General features: G+C 40.1%; 1 protein-coding gene across 6 annotated transcripts in view; it reads right to left on the reverse strand.

The window, feature by feature from the left end:
• ZNF827 (zinc finger protein 827) overlaps nt 1–25,133 on the reverse strand; it is a 165,566-nt gene that overhangs the window by 17,873 nt on the left and 122,560 nt on the right. For all 6 annotated transcript variants that reach the window (XR_006887983.1, XM_046656881.1, XM_046656885.1 and 3 more), the window contains exon 9: nt 2,545–2,682. Coding sequence is in view for 5 of the 6 variants with exons in the window: in XM_046656881.1 (XP_046512837.1) it covers nt 2,545–2,682 (138 nt within the window). In the remaining variant the exon portion in view is untranslated. The remainder of the gene's footprint in view (nt 1–2,544; nt 2,683–25,133) is intronic.

The following is a 25,133-nucleotide window of genomic DNA, read 5'->3' on the forward strand; positions in this document are numbered from 1 at the left end:
GTGTGTGTGGGTGTGTGCATGCATCCTCCATGTGTCGGTGGAGGGTGGGTGCTTGGCTGGGGGTAGAGGGGAGTTGACAAACAGCATTTATAGGACTGGTGTGTAAGAAAAGCCCAATCAGTTTCCCTAAGCTCCAGGCCTGGGTCAGCCCAGAAATAAAAAACTAATAAAATTAAAGGGAAAAAAAAATGACTTGTGTGAAATAATTTAATTGGAACTTTTCATTTTACATACACAAAAAATTTCAATTAATTTCTTAATGAAAACCCTCTCATAAAACTGACAATGTTTCAGACTGTTTCCAGAGTGGCATTCTGAATTCATTTGATTAATCAAGCAAATTAAAGTAGAAAGAGCAGGCTTTGCTTTCGTGATACAGACAAAGGCAACAACCCATAGCAGTAAGAAAGAACAACTTCATTTTCTATCCTTAACTCTTACTCGGTAATATTGCGCTTGTCTTAAAGAAAATATCTGTCTTATCTACTTCACAGAAAGAACACGGAAAAAGCTTTTCTACAACAAAATGTGAGACCATCATCTGGTGGTCCCCTACAGCTGAGGTGCTGGTGGCCCTGGCCAGCAGCTCTGAAGGAACATCCTACAGTGCAGATAAAATAAAGTCCTTTGTTTAGAATTTTTGCATTTGTATTAGTAAGCAAGGTTGTTAAGTTTTGGTATTAAAGTGAAGTGTTGAGCTTTCTATCTTTTTCTATCATTTGGAAAGGTTTAATAATACCAGAACTTTCTAGTGTCAAAAGGTTAAGAACCCACGCAGGGAAGTTTCTGGACCTGACGTCTTTATTAACGGTATCTCCTTCATCATCTTTCCAAATTCCCCTTTGGTAGCTGATTGACTTAAGGTTTTTCCCTCCTTCTTGGGTCAGTTTTGGAAATTTTGCTGACATTATCTAGGTCATCTAAGTTGCTAGCTTTTTTTTTTGGCTATGAAGCTGCCCTTATTTTCCAATAATTCTTTAATAGCATCTGTATTAATGATTTAGGCTTCTTTTTCATTCCTAATTTTGAATATTTTTGCTTCTTTTTCCTTGCTTAACCAGGCTTACAGGGACTTATCTATTTTACGGTTTTCTTCCTCAATTTTGTTGCTCTTTTACTAATTCTTTAAGAAGAGTGCTAAGTTCACTTTTCTCTGTCTTCTCTTCTAATTAAAACATTTTTGGGGCTGGCCTGGTGGCGTAGTGGTTAAGTTCACGTGCTCTGTTTTGGTGGCCTGGGGTTTGAAGGTTTGGATCCTGGCTGTGGACATGGCACTGCTCATCAAGCCATGCTGAGGCAGCGTCCCACATAGAAGAACTAGAAGGACCTACAAGTAGGATATACACCTGTGTACTGAAACTGGGGAGAAAAATTGAAAAAAAAAAAAGAGGAAGATTGGCAACAGATGTTAGCTCAGGGTCAATCTTCCTCACTAAAGGAAAAAAAAGCATACCTTTAAAAAACAACAACAATAACATTTTTGTCTATAAATTTTCCTCTGACCACAGCTGTAGCTGTTTGTTCTAGGTTTAGGTATGTTCTCCTTGTCGTTCCTTCTTGATGTCTGCCATTTACATTTTGATTTTCTTTCTTTCCTTTGACCCAATTAGGTAGGACATTTTATTGATCCTTAATTATTCCAAATTTCATTTCAGTATGCTCAGAGAACGTGGCCTATAACACCTCCACTTTTTTGAACATGTTAAAGTTTTCTTTGTGGCTAAGTATACGACTAAATGTTGCCTTTAGTGGTTTAATATTTAAGATTAAAAATATTAAAATTATATATAAAATAGAAAAAATCAATCTTGTCATATTCATACTGCCCATTGTGCCTTTTCTTATATTTCGTGTGATATATAAAACCTTTATTGATTTATATTCTTTATCATTTTGTTTTGTGTTTCCTATAAACAAGATACATCTGAACTTTCAAGAAGTCTGATCTTCAGTGTTAAAACTGAGATACTTCACTTTATTATTTCCATCTCGCTTTATGTTTACAAATGATTTTACCTTATTTCTTTTTATCTTTACTTATTTTTGCTGCATTGATTAATATTTATTCCTTCTTTACTCCTTCTTAACTTGGTTGCCTTCCCTTTCCCAAGCCTCAGAATTGATCATAGTTCTCTACTATTTCAAGTCAATAAAGGCAGCAACCCTGTCTCCCCCAAGGTGCTCTGTCTCCCCACTGCTCCCGCCTACCACAGTAAGATGAGTCCAAGAAGACAGGGTGCAGCCCCATCCCCTGCACCCTCAACACGACAGCGAGAAATTCCTTAGAGTTGAGGAATTTTATTGGGGTACACCTAAATGTGTATCTTTTCTCATCAATCCTGCCTGAACTGAATCCTTTCAATACAAATAAAAAACCCTTTCCAGGGCCTTATTTGAACATGCCAGGTGAAATGGCTTGAAAAAGTCAGGATAAAAACATTTCCACCACTTCCTGTTATGATTCTCTTAGAGAAAGTCAACTTCTTGACACGAGAGAAGCTGGCGCTCCAGAGTGGAGAAGGCAGAGAAGGGAGGCTGACTTACCCGTGTGCAGTGAGAGATGTCGGGACAACGTCTGCTGTCGGCCAAACACTTTCCCACACACGTCACAGGGAAAAAGCTGGTCATTGAATTTCCAGGATGGCAATCCGTTTCCTGCCTCGAGTACTATCTTTTCTGTTTCTGGGCCAAAAGAACAGAGCATCATGAGGAACAGACAATGGAACGTGAACAAATTTCAGTTGAGTCAACATTTGGGACTTCAGCAGAGGCTTCCTTCTGAAGAATGTAGTTGGTAACTGCACATAAGTCCCAGTATCCTCTGGTTTTCACGCTCATTTCCTGTCTCTAAGAAGGCCATTCTTGAAGTTGTGGTGGCAAATGGATGCCAATTTTAGTCAAGTCTCCAGTGTTTTCTCTCTTTCATCACTAAAGGTCAGCCAACCACACTTTCCAGTAGATTGATAGCACGGTTTAGCACTGTGCCCAGTAGACAGTTGGTACTCAATAAATTATGTGTTGAATGAATGAATGGTTGAGTTGCATGTTAAAATTCCAGAAATGTAGACTCCTGACACAAGATAGTAAATCAAGAACGCTGAATCTCAGATTCTGATGTAAAAACAAATGGTTCAATCCTTTGAAAGGAAATACACTTTCACTCCCCTTTATGAAAACCAGTTTTGCCCTATGCTCTGGGTTGTACAAAATCCTTAATGAGGAATTTACCTTACATAGTGACGACAACTGCATACTGTTAGCTATGGTCTGAATCTTTGTGCTCCTCCCAAATTCATATGCTGAAAACCCAACAACCAAGGTGATGGTATTACGAGGTGGGGGTCTCTGGAAGGTGATCAGGTCATGAAGGTGGACCCTCATGAAAGGGATAAGTGCTCTTATAAAAGAGGCCCCACAGAGCTCCCCAGCCCCTTTTGCAATGTGAGTACATAGCAAGAAATAGGCAGTCTGTGACCCAGAAGAGGGCCCTCACCCAACCATGCTGGTACCCTGATCTTGGACTTGCAGACTGCAGAACTGTGAGCAATAAATTTCTGTGGTTTATGGGGCCGGCCCAGTGGCTCAGTGGTTAAGTTCACACATTCCGCTTCTCGGCGGCCCGGGGTTCGCCAGTTCGGATCCCGGGTGAGGACATGGCACCGCTTGGCAAAAGCCATGCTGTGGTAGGCATCCCACGTATAAAGTAGAGGAAGATGGGCATGGATGTTAGCTCAGGGCCAGTCTTCCTCAGCAAAAAGAGGAGGATTGGCAGTAGTTAGCTCAGGGCTAATCTTCCTCAAAAAAAAAAAAAAAAATTTCTGTGGTTTATAAGTCACCCAGTCTGTGGTATGTGTTATTGCAGCCTGAACAGACTAAGACACTGCTCCACATAAAACTCCCTACTAGCAGAGTGGACAACTAGAATTTCCCCAAAGGTCTCATCATATCTGGGAAATTGGTGAGTGCCTCAAGTTATCTGTACATAATTCATAGCTGTGAATGAAATAAGTGGATGTTAATACATTCTTATGTCATCTTAAAAAAAATTATATTTTCTTGTCATCATCCATAGGATTACCTTTAATTTTATCATCCATATTTCTTCACACTAACCTTTAATGGATTATACAAACATTCTTTCTACAGTAATATAAGGAGATAAGCTACAGAGTACCAAGGGGACACTTGCACAAGGACACCTGTCTGGGCCACTAAAAAGCCTTTAGGTCTCACTTTGAAGAACAAGACAAATAATTTACTGAGTTAATATCTTGTCCTTTACCTCAGCAAATTATTGTGAACGCTCTTAAAACACCGCACTGTTTTATAGAACCAGATACCACGTGGTGATAATTAAATGGTAGAAAGAACTTTCCATAAGATCCAAGAAGATGAAAATGCTCAGACCACTGGACAGAAACAACATCAGAACAAAGAACTTTATTTCACACAATTTGGTTAAAACTGCTTCCCAGTGACAGGCTTCCACCTGTATTTGGGTGAGTCAACTGGATCAATTTTCATTTGAATGCAGATTTGCCTGATAGTGGAATCTAAGAAAAGAAGAAACAAATACGAATGTATGTTTGGAAGAGGGGGGAAATGATGGTGAAATTGCAATGATGTTTGCTGTGAGGCACCTGCCAGAATCCCAACCCTGATAAGGCACATTTATTGATTTATCTGTGTTTGTTAAAACACAGCTCTTTGGGCCTCAGGGAGAAGAGCTAGTCTTCTTATTAAAGTAGGACTGCGTGACTAAAAACCTGTAAAGGGGAAGGGGCGGAATTGTGGGAAAGGGAAGGTGAAAAGGGAGGTACAGGCCACTGAGCATTTGAGGACAAGAACCCCGCTCTGAGGACTGTCCTTGAGTCCACACAGTGGTCATTTCAACCAAGCAACGAGGAAGGGTATTTTAGTAGTTCCTTCTAAGTGTGTAATCAAAACAGTGCTTCAAAGGAGGATGACAGTCATAATTATAAGGAGAGGTCAAGACGGTACAAGGTCTTTCAATACATTCACAACAAGAATGAATTAATTGGGTCACATACCAAACAAGCAGATGCAATTAAAAATAAAGAAGTCTCTTAATAATTCTTTCAAGTATTAGTCATGCACTTGAGAAGTTGAAGAATCATAAGAAGTCCAATTCCCTGTACTGGGCTTAGAAAACTATTAAAACTATGAAGACTGTGCTGCAGTTAAGCAAAAAGACTGCCCTGCAGCCGTGGCGAGGCACTATGAGGGTGCCCATGACTGGTCGGCCACATCCCTGCGCCCGGACCCCGAGCCTTGTCCAGGGATCGGCTCCTCTCCCCCTTGCTGTCTGCGTTTACTACAGCCATGCGTTTTCATTTTACACGAGGGGACAAGGCAACCAGAGGCCATAGGAGCCTCATCTGAGAACAGGACCTCGCAATCACAGCTGGGTGAGGCTGGCAGGGGAGGGGAAGTGGGAAGAAGAGTATCACTGGGACAAAACAAGTACTTTTTTCACGGAGCTGAAATGGAGCTGAGCAGATGCCACATTCTTCCGCATTTCCTGTGCATGGTGCCACCTAAATGCCATGTGAGAAACCTCAGAATCTTCGATTCCTTCCTCTCTTTCTGTCTTTCAACACACCCAATCAGTCACCAAAAGCTGTCCATCTAGTTCTAGAGTGAGAGCTGAATGTGATGGACACCCAGCAAGGACAAGCTTTAAAATGTCTACCATCCGCCTTTTGGAAGCGGGACTGGCCCACCTGAGCATGAAGAGATGCTAAGTGCGACCGCAGGTTCTCTAAGAGGCATTCCAGAATAGAGCAGCACATTTTCTCTGCAGTTCTTGATGATCAAGTTATCCAAAATGTTTAAAAATATTTAAATTAGCCTATTGATAAACATTTATAAAAACTGACACGTAGGCCTGCATTAATTTCTACACACGAACGATATTGACTGTGACCCTACATTAAGGAAACCACCGCGGGGACAGCAGCGAGTGTCCCATAGTGTGTGCATTTTAAAGCTCGATTCATAAACACGGCTCCTTCACCAAGCTCCATCTCCATCATGGTGAACCGAACGAACGGGCCTGGCTACCACTGTGGTCACATGCTACAGGTTTAACAAAAAGATAGCATGTTTCGGTTTTTGTGTGTGTGGACAAGAATGTGGAAGGTACAATTGACGTATTTTTATGTAAAAGTTTTTCTATTCTTTGAATTTTAATAAACTTTGGAAACCAAAAATAAAGGACCCTCACTGCCTTCACTGAGTCATCTGTCACCAAGAATTTTGCAAAAGCCTCCTAAAAACAGCGTCTCTGCTCCTGGCCTCTCTCCATTCAACCTTCCATTCTCACAGGTTCCAGAATGATCTTTCTGAGGCATAAATCTGATCATGTCCTGTATTCCAATGGCTCCCCCCACAGCCACCTCCTTCACGTGGCCTCTGAGGTCCTTCACAATCTGGCTCTACCACCCACCCCCCTTCAGCTCCCCACTTCACCTCCTACCACCCCAGTGCTGAGCAGAGTGAGCTACTCATCTTGTCAGGAACAGGCTGGTCCCTTTAAAGCCGTCAATGCTTTTGAATGAACTATGTCTCCATCAGAAGCTACTCCCACCCCAGCACTTCTTTTGCACAGCAAAGTCCAGCTCATTTTCAAGCCCTATCTCAGATTTCATCTCCTTGGTAAAGCCTTCCCCAATTCCCCAGGCAAAATGAGTCATTTCCCCTTCTGGGTACCAAAGTGCTTTTTATGAATACTTCTATTGCACCACTTTACCTGTTATATTATTTGTTTACATACCTTCTATATTATATATTTATTTACTATAAAGCACCCAGCATAGTCCAAGATGCAGCAGCATTCAATAAATATGTTCCTGGCCTCCCTTCCCCATTAGAATGTCAGTCACTGGGGGCAGGGGTTCTGCATTATTTATTTGTGTATGGTCAGCATTAGCACAGCGCCTGATACATAGCAGCCACGTAGTATATAGTTGTTGAATAAATGAGTGACTGAAAGGATCCAAGTGAGGCAGGGAATAAACATTATTCTTACTTTATAGTGGGAAAGACTGAGGCCTGGAAATAGCATTAGTTAAGGTTTATGGCCAATTCAGGGTGAAAAATAAGGCTATTTGCCTTCCGAATAGGTGTTTTAACTCAATCCAAGAACTGTGATTTAATGACTTTATTAGTGGAAATGTTTACAGTCGTGAGCCATATCCCCAAAGGTTCTATATCCTTACTTCTTCCCAATAACAAAAAGCCGCAGGATTATTCGCTTCAAGATAAACTCTCTGGCAGACACTGTTTATTGGTTACCCCAGCAATCATTCGCAACTTTTCTTCTCCCCTGCCCATTCCCACTTTAGAGGCAGCTGGGGTGGGCATGGACTAAAGTTTTGGCCAGTGAGAAGGCTTTTGCTTTACTGATAAAAGAAAAGATATACTTGGTGTTGGCCCTCTTCTCTCTTTTTCTTGCCTTGATCACAAAGGAAATGCCCAGGATTATGGCAGCCATTTTGGGAATATGAGGCATGAAAATGAAAGCCAACCTGCTAAGGATAGAGGCAGGGAAAGTTGGGAAAAGTCTAGGACATTGATGGCACCTTCCTGTAGCTGAATGAATGGCAGCAATCACCCACTTCTGGACTTCCTGTTTTGTGAGGAAAATAAGCCCCTGTTTGTTTCAGTCACTCTTAGTTGGGTTTTCTATTACTTATGACATTCTTAACAGAAACCACCTCCCATGATGGCTCTTGGTCTTAGAATTTTGGATGTTAGGTTCTGGCCTTTGAGAAGCTTTATTCCAGACTCCAGCATCCTGCTAAGAACTCTCCATGTTCATTATCAACAGCAGTAAGTGTACAGCCAGCTGAGCACATTTACCATCTTAATTCTCTTCTTTTGTTCTGCTAGGAAAAAATACCTATAAAAATTTTCTTTTAGATTATTAGGGAATTTCCTTTTTAAAAACTTTTTATTGAAGCATAAAACATAAAAATGCACATTAACAGCAACTGCTTTTAAATCAGTCCAAAGTCATGAAACAGCTTAGAATATAGGTATCTTAAAAATTTTGCTCTTTTTCATCTTTATTACCATATCTCTTATTAGTTTTTAATTTAAATAGCTGCCAATGTACACCAGGTTTTCTTCTTTTCTTTCTTTTTTAAGATATAATTAATATATAACATTATATTAGTTTCAGGTGTACAACATAATGATTTGATATTCATATATTGCAAAATCATCACCACAATAAGTCAAGCTAACATCTGTCACCATAGTTAAAAAAATTTTGTGATGAGAACTTTCAAGATTTATGCTCTTAGCAACTTCCAAACTTGCAATACAGTATTATTAACTACAGTCACCATGCTGTACATTCCCCCCCACCCCATGACTTGTTTATTTTATAACTGGAAGTTTGTTCTTTTTGACCACGTTCACCCATTTCACCCCACCTCACCCCCTGCCTCTGGCAACCACCAATCAGTTTTTTATGAGTATGTTTTTTCGTTTTTGTTTTTTCCTTAGATTTCACATAGGAGATCACATGGTATTTGTCTTTCTCTATATGACTTATTTCACTTGCCTAATGCCTTCGTGGTCCATTCGTGACGTCCCAAATGGCAAGATTTCCTTTTATTTTATGGGTGAATAATAGTCCATTATATATACATATTATGGAATACATATATATATATACACCACAATTTCTTTATCCATTCATCCACTGATGGACACTTAGGTTGCTCCCATGTCTTGGCTATTGTGAATAATGCTGCAATGAACATGGGGGTGCATAGATCTTTTTAAATTAGTGATTTCACGTTCTTTGGATAAATAACCAGACATGCAATTGCTGGATCATATAGTAGGTCTATTTTCAATCTTTTGAGGAACCTCCTTACTTTTTTCCACAGCAGCTGCACCAATTTAGATGTCCTCCTAATGGAGCAAATCTTTTCCTCTACATCTTCACCAACACTTGTCATTTCTTGTCTTTTTGATAATAGCCATTCTAACAGATGTGAGGTGATATATCTCATTGTGGTTTTGATTTACATTTCCCTGACGTTAGTGATACTGAGCATCTTTTCATGCACTCGTTGGCCATCTGTATGTCTTCTTTGGAAAAATTTCTATTCAGGTCCTCTGCACATTTTTTAATCAGATTGGGGTTTTTTTTGCTATTGAGTTGTATGAGCTCTTTGTATATTTTGGATATTAATTCCTTATCAGACATACGATTTGCAAATATTTTCTCTCATTCAGTTGGTTGCCTTTTCATTTTGTTGATGGTTTCCTTTGCTGTGCACTCTTCATTTCTTTTATAGCACAATACCTGTCTAATGCAAATATATTCGTTTACACAGAATCTCAGAGGATTTTGTGTCCTACAAGCATTTTAATTTCTTTTCATACTCTTATACTCTGATTCCAGGGATATGCATAAATTGTTTGCATAAATTCCTGGCTACTTGGTACTATTTGATCAGATGTTTGTCTATTTTTCCACCTATGGTCTTTGCCTTGAATGTCAGTTGAGGCTTTTCCTCTTCCTTAAACAGGTCTTTGTTTTAAATGAAGTAAATAGGTGCAGAGGTGCTAGCTCTTTTATCCCTATTGTACAGTTGTAAAAACAGGAAGATAGTGTAAGGAGAGTCCCCCCATCTTAGCAGTCCTAATACAAGGCTCTTAGCTCTTCTGGCTTATGGTGAACTGAGTTCCCTCATTCATAATGATGCTCCCAGTGACCAAGAGACAGCATGCCAAACTCTGCCTCTTATGACCTAGTGATCCAAGGGGGCAAGTCTCATTTCACGGCAGGTCCTGGAAAGATGAAACCCATCAAGTGTTTCTCCAAAAGTTTCCATGAAATAAACCCATCTGGGAGAATTTGGGAGGGAGCTTGACAGATGTGACAGAAAGTTAGATCAAGTAGAGGGCTCAGATTTCCTCAAATCCAACTCCTTCATTTCCATGAGGATGAAACCGAGGTATAAAATTCCAGGATCTCTCCCACCCCAGGGCACCCACAACTTGTACAAGGTTGCATAATAGAATCAAGATTTCTATAAGTTTCCATCTTGCCCCCAATCATAGTTCAGGGAGGAACCTTAACGATCATCTTGTTTGATGTTCTCTTCTCACATATAAGGAAACTGAGGCCCAGAGAACTGAAGTAATTGCCCCAGGGAATGTGGCTAGTGACTCTGGGATGGCAGAGACTAGACGCATGGTCGCACTGAAGCTCTTCCAAGCCCTACGGAATCAACAACAAAGTCTACAACAAACAAGGAAGGGATTTTTCTTCTCCTCCTGTTCTCTGGCTCTCAGTTTACGATTCTTGGTTACAAGAGGACATGTGCAGATTTGGCAACAATTCACAGACACTAGGATTTCTTCCCGTCTCTCTTCTGGAAGGTGTCAGCTGAGAACATTTCCAGAGAAGTTAAAAACTGTAACACAGCAAAAATCAGAATATAGAACGAACAAGAGGAAGATTGAATGGGAGAATTCTAAAAGCCAGTCCCCTCTGAAGTAAACTAGTTATTACTGAAGAAAGTCCCTGGGGCCTTTCATTGACATTTAGGGAGCATTAAAAAAAAAAAAAAGGAAGAACAAAAACTCAAAGAACCAGAGGGGCAAAGGAAAAGGCTTTAATTTGTTTCAACATCCTTTAGCCCCTGAATGGTGTATGTCTGGCTTTGTTGGTGAGTTTTGCTGTGTGAGAAGATCCCTGTATCTCCTGCCCAAATGATCCTCTCAAAGAACCATCTCTCAACCTGACTTTGGCAAAAGAAATATGGAAAGAAAAGGCTTTAGTTGGTTAAAGCTTTAAGCGAAAGATTGGCCAAAATGTGACCTCAACACATAAATAACCGTCCAGACTGACTGACTCTGCATCGGCTGCTCAATGAGGAAGCGGCTCTGGGGCCCCTTGGGTTTTCCATTATGACAGATGGTATTTTGATCATTTCTTTCTTTCATCATCAAGCCTGGAGAGTTTCGAGGCATACCTCAACTGAAATTCTGAAATCCTCTGCTCTCAGAGTCTGTACTCCTGTTCAGGTTAACACTTACCAGGTCATTTCCAGGCAGTGCATGTGATTTTCTGGTTAGACCCTGACCTATCCTTTGGTTTCATGGGCCCTGCAGAGGCTCTGCTTAAAACAAGCTGCACCTTCTGAGGGCTGCATGTGAATTAAGTGGCCAGCTGTGGTTTAGGACTCTTTGGGGATTAATATCTTTGCTCCAATGCTTGTAATTCTTCTACATTCTTTAACATTTGTTTTCTTTTTAAGGGTCACTTCAACTTAGGGTCAGTAGGCAGGTCCTGACAGATCTCTAAGCTTCCCTATGACCACCTCTCTGCAGGTCTTGGTATAACAAATTCCCCTTTAAGGATCATTCCAAACACTCTCCCAAAGTACGGGATTTTCTGCCAGTCAAGATGTTAACTTAGTGAATAGCGAAGACAGCAGAATTTACCAAAAGTTTTTGTCAGTCCGTGCCCAGTTAAAAACAGTTAAAAACTGGGTGGAGATTCTTAGGCATAAAAGAGTTCACAGCCTTGATTGTCTTTGGGCTCATTTCAAACTTTAACGCTTAAACTTAGCAAAGCCCGTGCATAGGTCCTAGGAAGATGAACCCCATCAAGTGTTTCTCCAAAAATTTCCATGAAATAAACCCATCTAGGAGAATTTGGGAGAGAGCTCTATCGAATCCTATTTGACAGAACATTAGATCAAGTAGAGGACGCCAATTTCTCGAATCCAACTCTCACTTCTATGAAGATGAAACTGAGGTATAAAATTCCAGGACCTCTCCCACCTCAGTGCACTCCACAACTTACGCAGGGTTGAGTAACAGAATCAAGGTCCCCACAATAACTAAGTCCCCATCCTGCCTCAAACCTTAGTTCAGGGAGGAACCTTAAGGATCATCTTCTTCAAAGTTCTCTTCTCACATATGAGGAAAGGGAGGCCTGAAGAACTGAAGTAATTGCTCCACAGTCTCATTCAAGCTCCTTTCAGCCATAAGAAGTCAATGCCAAGGTCTACAACTAAGAAGGGTTTACGGAATTGGTTCTTAGTACAACCCTGAGACCAACCCAGAAAAGTTGGACAACATTTTTTGCTTAGTGCTGGGCAATAGCCAGCCTCAGTGAATCCTTACTGATTGACTTGTCATCTGTCAAACTGGTAAAGAACCATACGTGTTGTCCACATCTGTTTTTTGTTTTTTTTTATACACGTCATTTTAAACCAAGAGAAGAAAACTGGACCTTGATTCCTCTGTCTATTACAGAAATAGACAGAATATTACAGAAATAGAAAACGGCTAGGACTTGGTACCCCTCATTCCAAAGGCCTGATCACATAGAACTTGAGCATCTCAGGGAACATCTCTAAGCATCCAACCACAGAGCATCCCTGCCAGAATCCAGGCCAACTGATGCCTGCCACCTCTATAGAACTTACCCTGGAAAAAAGTCCACTGGGAATTTGGATATTGTTTCTACATTTTTCCTCTACTTGTATTTCCAAGATCAGCGGATCCTCAATAAATGCTTATTGCATAAGTAAGACAGTCACATTCCCAAGATCATGATTGTTGCACTAAATGCCAACCTCACTCTACTCTGCAGCATAGAAGCAAACTGACAACATTAGTTCAGGAGCCACACCTAAGGGACTTCGGTTATTATTTTGCCAGTTACATAGATCAGTGACCACCTATGTCTCTTCTTAATGATGATGGTAAGACTTCAAGTCTTAGCAAATGCCCTCAGAACATCCCAATGTTGAGGACATTTATAAATCTTTGTTAGAAAACCATCAGGCCCGGGAGCTGTGCCCTCCTTGTGGCTTTGTGGCAGACACTGTTGAGTGCTTATTCAATATCCAACAAAGCTTTTAGGGTAGCCATGTGCCCAGTTAAAAACACGTACTTTCTCTCCCAGCTTCCACTGCTGTTAGGGGCTAGCCACGAAACACGGCTCTGGCCAATGAGATACAGGTGAGAGTTCCCGGGGAAGCTTCTGACACACCCCCTGCTCTCTGAAAAAAAGACGGTCTTCTAAAAAAGGCCTTTCATCCCAGGCTTGTCCTTCTTGGATGTCTGCAGGTAGAGCAGCCCTCTTCCAGCCATGAAGATGAAAGCCATATAATCAGGGTGGTAGAGCAGAAAATCAGAAGCATCTGGGTCCCCAAAAAGCTGCACCAGCCCTATCCTACCTATTTCTGAATTCCTCATTACGCGAAAAACACAGATCTCCATTTGGTTAAGTCACTGTGGTTAAGCTGATCCTAATTCTAACAGATAAAGGCTTACAGTATATAACTAGTTTCACCCCATTTTGGCAATGTATCTCCACTATGCAAAACAACATCAGAGTTTGTTACAAGTACATTAAGGAGATAATGCATAATTAAAACAATAGCTTATGTTCATGGAGGATTTACCACTGTGCTAGGCACTGTCCTACGCAGAGTACACATTACATTTAACCTTATATGAGCACTTTTTGTTAGGTACTATTATTACCATCCCATTTTACAACAAAAGGAGTATCAGCCTCAGGGAGGTTGAATAATAAATTCAAGGTCACACACCTGTTAAGTGACAGCCTATCCCAAACCCAAGTCTGTCTGACTCCAAAGCCCATACTCTTAACCACTCATTACATTAAATATGATTATACTATAAGATCAAAGAAAAAACTCTAAGGGTTCTGATTTATTTCACCAGAGACAAATCTATCTGTTACAATCTCGGTTTGTTGCCCTTTAAATTTTCCCATATTCACCAACCAGAAGGAAGCAGCATCTACGACCACATAATTTAAAGTGGGCTTTATTGGGGTAACCCAAACGCCTCCCCCAGGACCGAGATGGAGAGAGAATGGTGGAACTTGGAGCCTCCACTTCATTTCTCTTGGCTGATTCCTCTTGGGGCCGCTTCCTAGGTTTTTACTGCTGGCGGATTGCTGCATATCAAAAATCTGAGCACCAATTATGTAAATTTTAATTATAAAACTCCTTTCAGGTCAGCTTTCACTTGCCCCAGAATCAGACCCTATAATGACTATTCTTTCAACTTTTCCCAGAGAAGGAAAAGAACAAGCATTTAAGTGTGGAGCTCACGACTGTATTAGGTGATGGCGAAGCTTTAAATCCAAACAAGTTTTCTTCCACAAATTATTATAAAGTACGGCCGCATATGAGAACAACTTGAGGGAGAATGTTACTATTATTTGGGCAAATAGGAGAATTCCCTCTTTTTTCTCTTGTTTATTGTTGAACTGGGTGCTCAACATATATATTTATTGAATAAATGAGGGAATGAATAAAACTATAAGAAAATAGCAGACCATCACTTAAAGAATTTAACTTTTTAAAAATACTTTAAAGTATAAAAATTCAGACTTTCTAAAATACTAAAATTTTAATGTCCATTTACTCCTAAAATTACATGATGTGCTATGACTCACAAATATAAAGTATTTAAAAAATATTTAATATGTTTCTTTAAATTCAAGTCACAGTCATTTCCAAATATTATTCAAGTAAGCCCCTAGCGATTGTGCAGTTCTCTTCACTAAGATTGGAATCCATTGGTATCCTCAATTATTCTGGTCCTTTTTTTCTTATGGACAAGCTTTGATCATATCATCCATTCCTTTAAAGATTTCCAAATTTCCTTAAAGCCCTTATCAGCTCCCAGACACAGCAATATTCTTGTGTGACTACATCCAGTTTCAAATTTTCAGTCTTCTTCTCTCTGTGCTCCTAATCTATTGAATTCTGTATTAACAGAAAATATAACTCTCCTATTTCGTCTTTCTCCTGACCTTGGGTTTTAGCACATTATAAAATTTATGTTAGTCAATGGCAGATTTTTAACATTTTAAGGCAACACTGATCACAAATATTTTTCTCTTTGACCCAGAAACACTATCTATTTGATTAGGCAGAGTTGTATGTTTTTATATGGTGGATATTTCTGTTTGTTGGTTTATTTAATTATTTTTCACAGGCACAGGATTGGGAAGTACCTTGTTAGTCAGAAGAGGAGGGAAAGGATTGTTAGTATTTTCCTATGAAAGTATGTCATAATGATTGGCAGCACTGCTAATTTGTTACCAAAAATAATAAGTAATACAGTCAGGAAACACTTCATTTTTTTAAATAAATAAAAGAGGTCATCTCCATAATAATATCATTGTCAACAATTGGAACATCCACAGCTAAGATTTACTCAGCACTTATTTGTTCCAGGCACTGTGCGAAGGCTAAGTCTTTTACTTACATTATTTCATTGAACCCTCATAACATTAAGATTGGTCTCATTATTATCCTCATTTTACAGATGAGAGGAATCAAAGCTCAGAATGATTCAGGAATTAGCCTGTTCTCACACAGGTGGTTCTCACACAGCCGGCAGAGCCAGGATCTGAACCCAGGATACCCAAGCTGGAAGAGCGTGCCCTCTACGGCTTCCCTTATACTGCACTTAACTCTGGTGAGTCCATGGGGCGTGTCAGCCCTCTTTGTGAAAGATCCTTAATCTCTGTATCAAAGTAGAAAAAGGCTGATAGCTGCTGGCCTTGAGATTTTTATAGGCTGATGACCTTGATCTGGACTGGTTCTAAGGAGGCCAAGGTCATGTGTTTAATTTTTCTCTTTCCTAGGTGGCAAGTGTCACTGTTTTATGGTCTCAGATGAAAATACAATCTTATCAGCTGCCTTAAACACAAATGTCCCTGTTGAAGAACAGAATGGAGTTACAGTGTGGAAGGTTTAATCTAAATTTAATCCTACTCGCAATACATATCCTGTCGACAAGGGGTCTGAAGACTTGAACTTGTATATGAAAGTTAAGGCATTCCCTTATCAATATAACTAAATGAAAAATCTAAACCACTTCTATTTAATCATTTCAGGATTGAAAGAATAAAAAATGGATTTTCAGCTCAGAAACAGAAACATAAATATCTTATAGCTTAGGGATATGCTAATAAATAGGTAATAATGATACAACGCCAAAGTAGTTGAGCAAAAGGAGGAGAAATCTAAAAAAAAGGGTACCTTACTTGATGTCAATTTTCAAATTGGAATGGAAATCAAATAAATTAAATACAAAAAAATTAACGCAATATTTTTGTTACAAATCAAACTATAGAAAAATCTAGCAAATTTGGAAATATGGAGGGACTACCTTACTCCATAGTGGAACCACAATATATTCTAGTCATGTGTCCTGTACGACTGGAAGTTGCGTGCTTGCATTTTTCTCATACATTCTGACTTGGTCATCTTTGAAAGCATCTCTTGCTCTCCTCTCTCTTTACATAGATCTTAAATGTAACATACGTTCAATAAATACGTATTGATTTAAAATTTCACTAATTGTAGACAAAGGAGAGAGAACATGCACTGATGCATGATATATGTAAATTAATGTAAATCACTTGCAAACAGACAGGGCTGAGAAGGCCTAACCATCCCTGTAGCACCGATTTCCACCCTCTAACAGAAAGTCACTACCTCTAACTTGATAATGGAGATTCAACATTCTTTGGAGACGTCACCTCAGCAGAATCTTAGTTTCACCTTCTGGGAACTAGAAAGAAGGCACATTATTGCTTCTAATTTATAAAGAACCTGAGGTGTGGGTCAGCTAATTGCTTGCCTAAAGTCATACAGTAAAATCCAGACTGAGAGTGAACCACTCTTAGCTCAGTGCCCTCTCCACCCCATCCCTCCCTGCCTCCCCACACGCTGAAGTTCAGGTTCTTAATCACACTACATACCACAGGCTTTGCATAACTAATCAGTCTTCAAACTGTACACTATATTATAGAGCATGTACTGCAGTGGAGAACAGATGTCACCATGAGAATCTTATTTTCTGCTATTTCCCGATTTTGGCATGTGCACATTTGTAACCTTAATGTTGCATGAACAAGGATTCTTGCATTTAATATTAATATGGGAACTCACAAATGCTCCTCGAGTTGGAGCGCTGCCACATGCTGATTTCAATAGCGTATGGCTGGTTTTTCAGCGTATGAATTTGCCTCAAGGTCCTGTTGCTGTCTTCTGAGCTGAAAATGTGGTCACATTCTAATCTTACAGGAGATAACGTCAGGTGAAACTCCTGGAGATATCTACATTTCTCATTTAAAAAACACACACATACCCAACACTGGTAAAGGCCAATGGAAAAGCTCTTTATCCGTTAATACCCAATGCAACAGGGCTATTTCTACTGTTCAGGAAACTAGTAACACCCACAGAACAGAGCACTGAATAACTCCAAATGCCAAATACTGGTCTGGCAGGTAACCATGGGTAGAAAGTGAGTTCTCAAAGACAGAGCTTTCGAATGGACTGACACACCTATTTCCTTTTCCAAAGTGAAGGTTTAACCAAAATGGCAAACTATGACACCTGGACTAGGTCTGTTAACCACATGTGCCTGCCAAATGACGCCAGACTCACCGTCAGCAGCTGATGGGGAGTGACTGCATCTGCTTCATCCTTCACTGCATTATTTACAGATAATATCACCACGTTACTTAGGTACCATGATGATCATAAATATTTCCTTTTAACCTAATCTCTTTTTGCCCTAAGTGACAGACTGTGGAAGAGCCAAATCACGATTTGATTAGGTTCACGTGTGCAGGGTAACAGGCATGTTTAAAAGAGGGGACATGGATGCAGCTGTCATTTTTCTGAAATTCTTTGCTGTACCTGCTCAACTAGAGTAAGATGTCTTACACCAAATGGCTCCTCAACTAAGGCTTCTAATTCCTTTTCAATTTAATTTGGAGCCAGTCAGTTAATAAATCGCATAGAAATATGTACAAGAGAACTGGTTGTTGACTCTGGGCATCCCTATATTTGGCCCACGTATTTAAATGATCATGTCTCTACATGGAGATAAAATGGCCTAATGAATGCAGTAATGAGGTCCACTGTGGCTACTCCTTTGGGCCTCAGCGTCTACCCTACCAAAAGGATGCCAATGTCCTCTCTATCCTGTTAAATCGGGAAGGACAGAACCCCTTGATTCCACAGGGTGGGGAAACTTGCCATATGAAACCATGGAGGGAAGAGACTCTCACTTCATCTGCCCATTTCAGTTACCAGTGTGAGGGGAGTTTCTTTCCTCTTTCAAGGGGAGGGCTGCTTAAGAATAAAATGTTCCAAAAATAACTATTGATACACAGAGATATGTTTTCACTTGTCTGTGCACACAGTAACTCTGGAAGGATGCCCATGAAACTGGTAGCACTGGTTGTGTGGTGGAGAAGGGGGAAGGAGGGAGAGGAGACGGGGGGAGGGTGGCAGGAGCAGGGAGCAGTGAACTGGTAGTGGGGAGAAGGGTGGAGGGACACCTATTTTATCACTTGCAAATCGAATTTCTAACCAATTCTGAAAATATGGTATCATCTCGCCATTTGCCCTCTTAACACCTGTGCAGGAAATACGGCAGCAGCACTAATAATAAAATTTACTGAGAGCTAATGATATGCCAGGTGCTCTAAGCACCTGACAGAAATTATATCATTTGCTCCTCCTTGCAACCTATGTCGAAGATGTGTCCCCTTTTCATAGATACTGAACCGAGCCACATACACTCACCAGAAGTGCACATCCTGGGAGTGTCCTCTCAAGGGTCATGCCAAATCAGGGGCAAGGTCAAATGCACTGTGTTATGTTTTACAAAGAATTTTGGTCTCGTCGGGCAGTGGCCCTGAGTCACACACTCCTGGGACTACATTTGCATTAATCATTAACCAATGGAATCCTAGTAATATCTCAAAACAAAAATTAGAGGTCTTAAAGAGTCTCCCACAAGAAATCAGAGTGTGATTTTCTCTGTGTTGGATAAGAAAGGCTCTACAGAACAAAGTACAGATCTTGCTCTTGAAGGTAAACTCTTTCCTTTAGGTAAAATTATTTTAGAAAGCTTCATGTTGACCTTTACAGACACTCCCTCCACTGCTCTTATATAATAATAGCCAGAGGATTATCCTCCTATCAAGTTACAACTGTTCACCTGGTCACTCACATAAGACATGCTTCGTCCAAGTTGGGCAAGGAGAGGTTTGTGAAGTCCTTGAACTTTAAGAGATTATTCATATCACAGCCCTGCTCCTTACAAATGCCACCCTACAGGAAAAACACTTTGCTCCCTTTTTCTTTGGAGCTTGTTCGCCAGTGTAAGGCTACCAGTCCCCATTCTCCTCTGCTCCTTCTAGGCTTTTCTGTTTCCTGTATTCATTTATTTTAAAAAGAAAAAGGAAAAGAGTAGAATCCTTCTTCTGTTTGGAGGAATTAACACTCTAAGGCCTGCTTCTTCAAGGCATGAGTAATTTTTTTTTTTTTAAAGATTTTTTTTTTTATTTTTTCCTTTTTCTCCCCAAAGCCCCCCGGTACATAGTTGTGTATTCTTCGTTGTGGGTTCTTCCAGCTGTGGCACGTGGGATGCCGCCCCAGCGTGGCTCGATGAGCAGCGCCATGTCCGCGCCCAGGACTCGAACTAACGAAACACTGGGCCGCCTGCAGCGGAGCGCGCGAACCTGCAGCGGAGCGAGCGAACCTAACCACTCGGCCACGGGGCCAGCCCCGAGGCATGAGTAATTTTTAAGCATTGTACTGAAATATGTTGAGTTTTAAGAGATCGAAGCTTCTGTGGTAGAAATGGAAATGATTTATTCTGGAAGTTTTTATTATATTGTTATTAAACCCACATGCCCTCTGAGTGTTTAAAATTTTAGCCTGCCTAGTAAATATTTTGACACAGGTCAGTCTAAATAATTTTCATTTCCATATGATTGTATGAAATTGTTTTCTTCATCATTTTCTGTTGATAACAGTAAGAACTGCTATCACGAGTCACCTTCATTCTCCCTTACTAAATTTAAGATTAAATGGATGTAGAATCATCCTACTAAGTTTTATGTCGTGAGGACTAAAGGGACTTTGAGAAGAAAATCAAGACAAAGGTTTGTGTCCTAGAGGATCCTGCCCCACTGACATCATATTCACATAAGAGTTTGTTACAGCCTGGAGAAAGTACATCCTGGCTTCCAAACGATAGACATGATTTGCATTTCTATCACTTCACATAGAGGCAAAATAGTGATCTCCTTTCAAAAGTTATACTAGTAAAAAGTATGAAATGACCTAACAATGAACATGTTTGTTTTAGAGGCTAAAAGATACTATCATCAACACAGGATTTTCTCTCTCGCTCTCTCTCTCTCTCTCACACACACACACACACACACACACACACACACACACGTTTGCAGCTTTAAAGATATTCTAACTTTATTTTTAGTCATTTGCTTATTAGAGCTGATGAGGCAGAATGTCAGGCAAGGATATTTGCTACGAGATGTTAAAATCTGAAATATTGCAGAAAATAAGACAACTACTGCCATTTGTAGATCTGAGTTGCAATGTTTCCGCTATGAGTTCTTAAATCTCTTTACTGAGGAGTAAAGAAAGAATTATCTTGAGTTAAATGAACTTGGTTGGATCAAACCAGAAATCTCCGACATCTGTTGAGAAGTCAACAGTTGTGAGATGATGTTATCTAGAGTTGACAAAAGCAGCTGGAGCATCAGTTGTCTACATTGAATTTCTAGCTTGTCCACCATGTGGTTCTGATACAAGAAGCTGGCAATCCACTGGCTCCAGCCTCCATCAACCCCAATTTAGCCTTGTCTTCATTTCAAATCAAATCCCATATTTTGATAGTTTATTGGGGATGGGGGCTACAACTCAAAATTAGATCAAAGCAACAAATGTTCATTGAGATTTTAAAACCAAATGAAATTAACAGACATTTATATGCTTAATAAGTTAAGGCTCAAATTAGCTGATATGAAATCAGTTAGTTGGGTGCAGGAATCTCCCCCAATAATAACAACGTTTAGAGTTCTTAGTAGTGCTTACTATGTTAGGCACTATTCTGAGTGTCTTACACATTATTACTTCGCTAATTCTCATCACAACTCCATAAGTGAGGTGTTATTGTCATTAGCAAGTTACAAAGGAGGAAATCCGGGCACAGAGTGTGCAAGTAAATTTGCTAAATTCGACTCAGCTGGCAAGTGGCACAGCTAAGATTTGAACCCTGATGGTTTAGCTCCCAAACTAGTACTGCCTCTCATGTGATTTAGGATTAAGGTAACATAACAGGCCATCGTAGACAGGGTCACAGTCTGTGACATCTACCCTGACCAAAGGGCATCTGAAATTATTCTGCAGTCTTTGGGTTCCTTGACCTTGAATTAACCTAAGACGAGGTATCTGAGGCAGAGACTGCTAGCTGTCCTCCAACATTCATGTTTTTCTTCTTTTAATAAAGGAACCCCTGAGTTTTAGCTGGGCACATGGCTGCTCAAGAGAACACTTTTTCAGTCTCCCTAACAGCTAGGTGTGGCCACGTGACCAAGTTCTAGACAACAGGATGAGCAGAAGTGATGTGTACAAACTCTAGGGCACGCCCTTAAAAGGAGGGTCATGCCCTCGACTTCTTTCTTGACTTCCTGCTGTTTAGGATGTGGATGTGACGGTGGGAACTGGAGCAGCCGTACTGGACCATGAAATGGAAGCCATATGCCAAGGATGGCAGAACAAGACAGAAGAAGCCTAAGTACCCTGGAGCCACCACATCAGCCCTTGACTGTTTACACTCTGGTTGCCATATAAGAGAGAAATAAACTTCTATTTTAGTCAAGCCTGTTATTTTGGCCTTTTTAAAGCTGCCAAAACTTTATCTTAACTAATACATGCAATTTTTTTATCATTTAAAGTACGCTCAGTAAATTTATAGATATTGGATTCCCTCTCTATAATGCATATTCTCCGTTTCCTGAGATTTTAATAATTCCTAAAAAAGATTCTGTCATATATGATGCTTGTTTTTCAGGCCACTGTTAGACTGAAACAGTGTCACAACTCCCCAGTTGTTTACTGTGAAACAAGCACAAGTGTTAATAGAGCTATTAAATAATCAAACTGTACCTTAGAAACTTGAAAAATTTCCAGAAGTACATGTTTGTACACAGTTGAAACGGCATCATTTAATTTGTGCATCCGGTCTATGAATTTTAGTTTTCAATATGCCCTTTATGTGCATCTCCCAACCCCTAAGGTGGGGTTTCTACCTTGGCACCATTGACATTTTGGATCAGATAATTCTTTACTGTAGGGCCTGTCCTGTGCATTTTTGCAGAATGTTTAATAGCATCCCTGCCTTCTACCTACCAGATGCCAGTAGCACCTGCCCCCTAGTCATGATAAATAAAAATATCACCAGACACTGCCCTGGGGGGCAAAATCAGCGCCCGCTGAGAACCATACATCTGATGCATCCAGGGTTGCCAATTTTGAGAAAGCACAGTCTGACTATTTAAATTCTACCAGGGAGACAGACAGGTAGGTCCTTAATATACTTTGATGACAGTGGTGCCCTGGTGGTAACTAGGGGCAAGGAGCATGAGCTGATTCTTATTTTTTAAATTAAGAAGTTCACTGAACTTTCAATAAGAAAATTCACAAGGTAGTAAAAAAGTCATAGGCATAATTCCAAGCACATTTGACTATTAGTCTAGCTTCCTCTATCCAAGGTTAAGATGAAAATAATTGCCTACGTGAAGCAAAAAAAAATAAAATCCTCTATGTGTGAATAAGATTCTTTCACAGAAACTCTAATGATAGCAGAAAATTTGCCTCTTTCCGAATCGAGAGCATTGCCCTATTAAACTTCCAGTTCCTTTAGCCTTTATATGTTGTTAGCACCATATTTTCAGACATTTGGATGTTCTATGTGTATAATAAATGAGAATTATTTGCAGGTATTTTCAAAAACGTAAGCTTTTTTAGCCCCACCAGTCAACTTCTTCCACCTTGATATCCTCCATAATACTTAGCACTGAATCTGTTGTGACGAATGGAGACCCTTGTATGTTCCATGGGATCAACTCATTCAAAGCAAATAATACCTTCAAAATTTCTTTCCTATTAGAGTGGGGAGAAGCATACTGTAAAAAGATACGTCAGGCTCATCACCTGTCCTGAGAAGGGACTCTGGGGAATGAGGTGAGGAAGAAGCTGTCACCTTGCATTTCTTTCACATTACCACACTCATGGGGAAGGTCTCCGGCACCTTTGGCATAATTAATGATTGTCAGGGCGTGGGAAACCAATCTATTTGATGTTCATTTTCATCAACATAGCAGAAGTAATGCCCCAAGGGTGGGATGGAAATTACATTATGTCTTAATTGAGAGAATTCTCTCTTTGCTGATTTCTGGAGTGGGTGGAATCTAAGATATATCTTCTTTTCCCTTTCAATACACATCCTTTTAAAAGCTTGGCTTAGCTGATTGCTGCAATCCATCATTTCTAGCAACCAAAAAACTCCATTATTTCAATCTGAGCCTTTTACCATTCATGGGGGTGTCGGGAGCAGGGGGGAGACGGCAGGAAGGGTGATCTGCTCTTCACTGGAAGAGATTATTTTAAAAAATGGGAATTAAAGGTAACATACTGGGGAGAGGGGTCATGTATCTCTTATCTAACACCCTGAGTAAGAATGAAGGCTGGGCATTGTCATAGTTACCTACATCCAAGAAAGTGCAAAACCAAAGACTAGTTTCAGATACTGAGGACTCTAAGAGTTCAATTAATGGCTAAATACAGAATTTAAAAAATTTCCTCTATCTTTTTCCTCCCACTTTAAGTTCACTTTGCCATTACTTTAAAATTTTGAAAGGCAATTCAGAGATAGTTGTCCTTCAATTAGATTCACTCAGATGTAAAACACCATTATTTTTTCTTTCCTAGTGAGATACAAAGCTGAATTTGACCAGACCACACCGGGAAGGGTTTGGTTCCTTTTGCTTGTTTTTAATATAGCAGGGCACAGTTTCAAAGGTCTGGTTCTTGAGTTATCCAACCATCTCAATAAGGATGGGGGTTTGGAGCTACAAAGTGTTTGGCACAGACCGGCCTGTTGAGTCAAAACCAAAGCAGCTGGCACCAAGCTGGGAGATCTTGGGTTTGCCAGAAGGGAGCTCAAAGGTGGAAGAGGAGTCTAGGTCTCCGTATCTGGTAGCCCAGTGATGTCGAAATTTTTGATTGTGGCTGACTGGCAGATCACGAAATGAACTCAGTGAGTCTCCACCAGCATAAAAAAAAAAAGGTGAAATAAAATAGAATAGATTAGAAAATATCAGACATGGTACATGTGTGAAGATTGTTTCATTGACTCATCTCTATCAATCAATCAGGCAACCAACCACCCTGTCTCTATAGATTTTACATTGTCAATTAACACACACATATGTAAACGTGAAATTTACTCTGGGTTTTTGTCAAAAAAGCGTGAAAGCCATCAACTCAGCACATCATTCCACCTACTTTGTTATGATACAGTATTTTAAGATCACAGGTCCATTACAACCAATACATACAACAACAACAACAACAAATATCCTTTCCCTAGCGCAGATTTAAAATTCTTTCTTTTAGAAATCTCTTTAATCCCATCAAACTCAGCAATTTGAAAAAAATAAGCTCAAGCTGGTTACCACCTTCAAGAGGGTAAGAAAATCACTTCTTTGCTAGCAAACAGTCTATCAGGATCACTCCTAGTTCTTCCATTGCACAAATAAAGGCAGTCATGTTGGGATCTGGCTGTTTGCAAAAGGATTTAGAAAGTGTCATGGATACAGTCTGAGAGGAGTTAATATCATCATCTTGAGAACATCAACCACACAATCTGACCTGTGAGATGTCTTCTCTGCCCTTATTCTGAGCAGAAAGTTCTTCCAATTGATCAAAGGATTCCTTATGAATCAGTGTAAATGACTCCCCAAGACTCTAAGAACATAAGAGTTAGCAATATCATTTAGCTTGAGCCAGTAATGATTTCCCAAAGGTCTAACAGCAGGTTTATGCCAGTTCCCCCAATAAAATGAAAATGACTTAAATGCATGCATTCAGTGTGCTAAGCACATAGGAACATCCTGGCTGGGCTATTTACGCATACACACACACACAAAATCCAGTTTCTCAAAATGGATGCAGTTT

The sequence above is a fragment of the Equus quagga genome, chromosome 3 (assembly GCF_021613505.1).
Source record: "Equus quagga isolate Etosha38 chromosome 3, UCLA_HA_Equagga_1.0, whole genome shotgun sequence".
NCBI classification, from domain to species: Eukaryota; Metazoa; Chordata; class Mammalia; order Perissodactyla; family Equidae; genus Equus; species Equus quagga.